Source organism: Mastomys coucha, unplaced genomic scaffold (assembly GCF_008632895.1).
Source record: "Mastomys coucha isolate ucsf_1 unplaced genomic scaffold, UCSF_Mcou_1 pScaffold13, whole genome shotgun sequence".
Taxonomy (NCBI): domain Eukaryota; kingdom Metazoa; phylum Chordata; class Mammalia; order Rodentia; family Muridae; genus Mastomys; species Mastomys coucha.
Window position 1 is genome coordinate 80,555,681 of NW_022196895.1, and position 6,739 is coordinate 80,562,419.

At 50.9% G+C, this 6,739-nt stretch overlaps 1 protein-coding gene across 1 annotated transcript in view; it reads right to left on the reverse strand.

Annotated features, from left to right (window-relative positions):
* Window positions 1-1,725: 1,725 nt before the first annotated feature.
* The window catches only part of Cndp2 (carnosine dipeptidase 2), a 19,787-nt gene continuing 14,773 nt past the window's right edge, over window positions 1,726-6,739 (reverse strand). The window contains exons 8-12 of the mRNA XM_031366184.1: window positions 5,910-6,070; window positions 4,700-4,864; window positions 3,606-3,747; window positions 3,111-3,258; window positions 1,726-2,346 (exon numbers count right to left, since the gene is read on the reverse strand). Coding sequence (XP_031222044.1) covers window positions 2,277-2,346; window positions 3,111-3,258; window positions 3,606-3,747; window positions 4,700-4,864; window positions 5,910-6,070 — 686 coding nt within the window. The 3' untranslated portion in view covers window positions 1,726-2,276. The remainder of the gene's footprint in view (window positions 2,347-3,110; window positions 3,259-3,605; window positions 3,748-4,699; window positions 4,865-5,909; window positions 6,071-6,739) is intronic.

Genomic DNA, 6,739 nt, shown 5'->3' on the forward strand with positions numbered 1-6,739 from the left:
GGGCAGAAAGAACTCGACTTTCTCTAGGTCACAAAGAGCCCCCATATTCCATCAGGTAAGCAGTGTGGTAGACAAAACTGTCTCCTTTTCTAAACCACACAAAGAGGCTGTGCATTTCCCAGGGGCCGTGTTCCTGCTGTAGGGAAACAATGCACACCAGCTGTAAATATCCTTAAGGGTGAAACTGTTTGTACCCAGCACAGTTTCCTCAGGAAACATTGTTGCTGGACGCTGGACAGTTCGCTACTGCTGAATACAGCTTTTAACTCCTTACTAGACAGAGTTCAACTGCACAGATCCTGAGAGACAGTTCAATGTTTGAGTATCACAGGCATGTAAGGTGATTGATCGCGGATTGTTTTCTTGGTGCACACATCTCTGAAAGGACTAATGGGGATAGGAATGAGGTGTTAGGGAGGAAGAAGGTGGCCAAATCAGACTCTTGATTTCCTGGCCGAGTTCAGAGTAGGAGGACAAGGGGAATGCAGGGGCCTGACCCTTGGAGATGATGTCATGATGTCCAAAATCTCTATGTAGGATGTGAGAGCTTCCACATTTAATTCAGATTCGGTAGTTTCAGAATGTCTGATTTCCTCACTGAGCCTAAATCCTTGGAGCTGACACACTCTCCTTAGGGAAACACTTTCAGGATATGGGATGCTGACGGCCTAAAGGCAGGATGTTCACTTTGATCACCTGGTCCAGGTATCAGTTTGGGGCTTCACTATGAAGTCAGATTTCTTTTTCAGATATCTCTTAAGTTTATGCATTTTAGTACAAATTTCAGTAACGTCACCTGCAGCAACTGAGGTCATGCAGTGGGGCTCTCCCTTGATTTACTTCTGTATTACTGAATGGGAATTCTTCATAAGAATCCTCACCCTGCTCAGTACTCATTCGCTCATTTGAGTCAGTAGAGATGGGAGATGATTATTTCTTCTGCAGGTATAACTCAGAAGCGAATGTGTTTACCATTTTGAGACAGGGTTTCACATTATACTCCAGGCTGGCATCAAACTCATGGCAATTCTTCTGCCTCAGCTTCCTGATCCTCTGCTATCATAATATTCCCTTTCAGTTACTCCTTAGGTTGTATGCTCTCAGGCTGGCTTCTACATTTCCACCATTATCCTTCATTACAAGATGCTCCAAGCTCATCTTTGCTGCCTAAATCCTGGGGCTACCACTTTAAGAATTTGATATTGAGAGCCAAGCTGTGGTGGTGCACGCCTTTCATCCCAGCACTTGGGAGGCAGAGGCAGGCAGATTTCTGAGTTTGAGGCCAGTCTGGTCTACAGAGTGAGTTCCAGGACAGCCAGGGCTATCCAGAGAAACCCTGTCTCGAAAAACCATAAAGAATTTGATGTGTAGACAGAGGGTGTACATAAGTCTTGTGTTATGAGCTCTGGCCATCACCTTTCTTTGTTTTGTTTTGTTGTTGTTTGTTTGTTTGTTTTTTCAAGGCAGGGTTTCTCTGTGTAGCCCTGGCTGCCCTAGAACTCACTCTGTAGACCAGGCTGGCCTCGAACTCAGAAATCCACCTTCTTTTGCCTCCCAAGACTAAAGGCGTGCACCACCACTGCCTTGCTGGCCATCACCTTTCAATATGAGGTGACAGGTACCCAGACACTCTCCAATACATACATATATATGTGTGTGTTCCCCAAAGCAAGTCACGGGCCAATGAACAACGGCATCTGTAAGGAAGTCAGACCATGGGCGTTCTCCAGAGGCTCACTGTCACGTTTATTAGTAGTAGCTACAACTGGACTGGTGCTTCCATGGGGACTGTTGGGACAAATTCTGGAGAAAGCAACAGGAGGGGACAGCAGTGATGGTCAGCTAGCATCTTAAGATGGGATACAGAGCACAGTGACGGGTCACCATGGTGCTGTCACAGCACGAGGAGCTACTGGATGCTCTCATTTCCTTCCTGAATATTCCCTGAGCCTCAGTCCATGATGGGGAGTACCTTCCATAGACTTGGAGCTTTTGGACTCTGGCTATTTCCTGGAGGTGAAGTCACACTGGCCACATCTGAAACACCCTCCCACCCCCAATCATGGTTAGTCAGTTGTCCCCAGTAAGCCTCAGGACTGAACACTTCCAGCTGCCTGACACAGCTGACTCTACGCTGGTGACAGCTGGAGGTAATGTCTCCATTCTTGCCTGTCTGCCTGTGACCTGAGAAAGAGATAGAGAAAAGAAACTTCCACTTTCCCGAGAAAGCTGGAAGAGAGAGAGCAGATTGTTTCTGGGCAGGAAAACGGGACTTCTCAGTTCTTCAGCTGAGACACCTCATACAGATACGCAGCCAGCATCTTGGTTCCTTCGATGTAGTTGAGCCTAAGAGAGAGAAGCAAGCAAGCAGGTGAACAACCAACCCAGCTATCAGTGGCTGGCTGAGGAGTCAGTATCCAGGGGGTGGGAATCCCCCTCCTGATTTCTCTCCAGGGAGCGCCCCTGTTCCAGCTTGCAGTATGGCCTGGCTTTATAATTCAGCCTAGTGGTTCTCAAGAAGAGGTTCAGTGTGACACCTCCTCTCACCATCCCTCACTACTCTTTACTACAATAACTAGTTGAGGCCCTGGTCTAGGGCTTGGTCTCACCCAGTACCCTACAGAGCAAATGGCCATTATTTCTGAAGATTAGCTCTTTGACCCAGAGCCCAGTAGCCAGGTTTCTGTCTCTGTGACCCCTCATAGTGGGCCTCTGCTTCCTGTTTTCCTCCGCAGCTACAGGGCTGTATCTTTCTGCACTGCCTGTAGCCTGCTTGCCTGGGTCCCTCCGCACAGTAGGTCAGAGGCTCTCTCCATCCTGCAGGCTGGAGGAACCCTCGGTATCTGCCTGTCAGCGGCAAAGGGGGCTTGAGCAGTTAGTGGTGATAGTGTAATGTTTCAAAAATAAGTGGTAGGCTTTTGTGGGTGCTACAGGAAGAGTGTGGTAAACAAAGAACACTAGATGAACCCCGTTTCCAAGCTGCTACTATCAAGGGCTACATCTGCCTCTCACCAGTTCTCACTAACAAACTCCCATGGGACAAAGGAGGAGTGATCTCAGGCCTTACCACCTGCAAAAGGATGCAACCCAACCTCAGGACCCCGTCTCACCTGTTGAGCTTTTCATTCTGCGAGTGGGCACCGTCATCTGCTGACCCCACTGGCAACAGCATGACATTTTTGCCTGTGGCCTCTTGAAAGGTCAAGGTCACAGGAATACTACCACCTTCCCTGGTCAAGTCAGGTTCAACACCGAACACTAGGGAAACAAAGAGAAATGATGAGTTTTGGGCCCCAGATGCCAGAAAGCCACCACTAAGCAACACTTAGTCCAGACCCTGGGCTTAGGAATGTACTCTTCCAGACCTAGGCCCTGATCTCACCCCACACTCAGCCCTGCTTTGAGCACTGCAGATACAGTTATGTGAACAACATGCTACAAGAGAGTCATCAGGCACTCCCAGGGCCCTGGCATCCACCCCAAAGGGTAGTCAACCTGTCCTCAGGGCTCTTCTCCCCACCCTGGCATCCACCCCCAAAGGCCAGCCAACCTGTCCTCAGAGCTCTTCTCCCTACCATGGCATCTGCCCCCAAAGGGTAGCCAACCTGTCTTCAGGGCTCTTCTCCCAGCCTGGTAATGAGGATGGTTGAAGTCAGACACCCAGGGCTTCCCGCCGTGACCCATGTACACTTTGAACTTGTTGGGGCTCTGCAGTTCTGCAAACTTTTTTGACAAGTAGCTTGAGACCTAAACCATAAGCAGAAGAGACACATGGTAGTTCAAATCTGCCATTTGACTCCATGGGAGGAGTCTACAGGGTGTCCTGGGGCTGACAATGAGAAGGGCACAATGGGCCTACACAGCATCTATGAGTCTAGACACCCTAGACACAGACATACCAAATTATGACGATTCTTAAAGACTTAGTTAAATCATGCTGTATGACCTGACTTACTCAGCAGACAGAAGATTTGTATCCTAAAATCCTATGTGGACACTTGGGATGGTGAATTCTCCCTGGCAAGCTGCTGCCTAGATTTAGGATCACCTAGGACATATACTTCTGGTCTAACTTCTAGGTGAGTTTAAGCAAGGAGTGAAGACCAAGCCTGAATGTGGACAGCCTCGAGATAAAAGTCACTTTCCTCTGGAGAAGAGAGGTATCAGGGTACCCCTCCCAGAAGCTTCTGAGGCCAGAAGAGAGGTATCAGGGTACCCCTCCCAGAAGCTTCTGAGGCCTCTCGTCGGGATTTTCAGCTAGCATGTGGCCACACATGAACATTTGCTTTATATCTTTGGGGTGACATCAGGTCATATATCCCATGTTCCGGTAGTCTGAGGTGCAATGCATGCTCATATGGCCCATCTCTGACTGACAGGCCTAATGCTTGCTCATATGGCCCATCTCTGACTAACAGGACTAATGCTTGCTCATATGGCCGGTCTCTGACAAGCCTTAATGCTTGCTCATATGGGCCGTCTCTGACTGACAGGCCTAATGCTTACTCATATGGCCCGTCTGTCTCTGACATGCTTCTATACTGCTTATTATAGCAAGTGCTGAGGGAAGGAACCAGGAGGCTCCGCCCAAGTAACTGTGCTTACTGTTTTAAGTTTAACATCACAGCAGCGCTCAGCTGCCACGTGTGCCCCACAACCCTTGGCCCCACTCACGCCCTCCCTCTGCATGCCCACATACTTGCTCGCTAACAACTTCCGGTATCATGTTTGGCACGAGCCTGATGGAGAACTTGCCGACCACTTTCCTGGGGATCACAGTCTTGGCCCCTGAACCGGAGAAGGCCCCTTCGATCCCGTGGAGGGAGAGGGATGGGTACCGCCATCTGTGCATCAGGATGTCTTTCTGCAGAAGCGCAGGAGGAGAGGGGATGTCTACACAGGATGTGTGAATGAGGACATGGGGACCCCCACTCAGCAGGGTTGGTCAGAGCCCACCCAGTGTTCTCGGACCACTATCACATGCTCCAGAGGGCTGTGCAGCCTTAATAACCTCTAGAGGTGACGGTGAATGATGCGGGGGTGGGGGGGTGGCATGATGTGAGCCTCCAGGCCCCAACAGGCTAAGGTGTCTCTCTTCCTCTGCTCGCACTTGTCAAACTAAGCAGCCATTCTCACAGGACTCTAAGCAGGTCTGACTTCTCCCCGTCACCTTTGCCCAGCCGATGGAGCACCTGTTTATAGCTATTTATTCCCTTGACTCTAAGAAAGCTGAGAAACTCAGGAGCCCAGCCTGGCCTGCTCCTCTCATGCCCTGTCTCTGGGGCCTACAAGAGGCTGGTGCAGGACTCTGTTAATGTTGGCTACACAGAGATGAACTGCTGTCCACTCTCCTGAAGCTGGAAATAAACCAAGATAAAGTTTTTCTCCCAATAGTTAAGTGATGATAAATAGCGTCTTCCCCTGCACCCGGCTTAATCTCTGGGCCTTGTGGGAACATGTGGCCCCTAAACTCAAGCAAATCAAATACCACTTGTGGCAGGAGACAGGGCTGCCCCCCCTGCTCATGTCCCCCAGCCCTCAGCTAGTCAGAAGTGGATCCTGATATCTGGGCTGCTCCCCCTGCTCATGTCCCCCAGCCCTCAGCTAGTCAGAAGTGGATCCTGATATCTGGGCTGCCCTCCTGCTCATCTCCCCCAGCCCTCAGCTAGTCAGAAGTGGATCCTGATATCTGGGCTGCCCCCCCTGCTCATGTCCCCCAGCCCTCAGCTAGTCAGAAGTGGATCCTGATATCTGGAAACCCTAACTGCTCTCAACTTGACCACACCCTGCTTTTGATGACACTTGAGCGAAGGCTCCCTAGGATGAACCTGACACTGGGTGTCTTTCAGACACCGCCTATCACCAGAGCCCCAGTGGCCTGCACAGGGAAGGGGCGGGGCAAGTGGCACCTTGCAGCTGTGCAGAAGGGTCGCAGCCCCCACGTCCTTGGCGAATTCTTCCATATCGAAGTCAATGTGGTCATAGAGCTCATGCTCCTCGTCCGTCAAAGGCGCCACAGCATCGTTGATGCCAGGGATGAGGATTTTCCCCTTCTTGTCTATCAGACAGCCTGAGGGAAGAGGCAGAGGGTGGAATGTGGGCTGGGGCAGCGCAGAGCAGTCTTCTGAATTGTCCTGACTCTAGGAACACAGATAACCTGGCACATACCCCAGGGGGCCACGTGAACAGCAGGAGGCCAGGGGCACTTGGGTCCCTGATGCTAGTGAGTCAGTTAAGTAGCCCGAAGGAGGTGAGCAGGTGGAGTTCGTAAGTTAGCTCCCAGCTGTACACCTAGGCATGAACCTGAAAACCCACACCGGCCAGCCCGCATTTCTTTATGATGCACATTGTGTAAGAAACAAGGCCCGCTAAAGCTGACAGGGAAGCTATGAGTGGGAGAGTCTCTGACTACAGATGCCATGTCACTTCACCTGTGGGAGCCCTCATCCTGGCACCGCGGTGCGGGAAAGGAAGTTACAAACTACATGGGGGCTTAGCTTGATGCCGGTAGGATGCAGGAAGGAAGCTGTGGCTCTTACACTCCAGGGACTGGCCAGTTACGGCCCATTGACACTGATATCCTTTGAGAGACATAAAATACCACACCCAGAAAAAAGAAAGCATGCAGAGGTTCTAAGGGTAGGGCTGAGCAGGGCCTGGGGGCATCCCGCGGATACGGGAGGGAGGCATGCATGATGAGGTATGGGATAGACGCAGGGCCTAGGGGCATCCCGCGTGG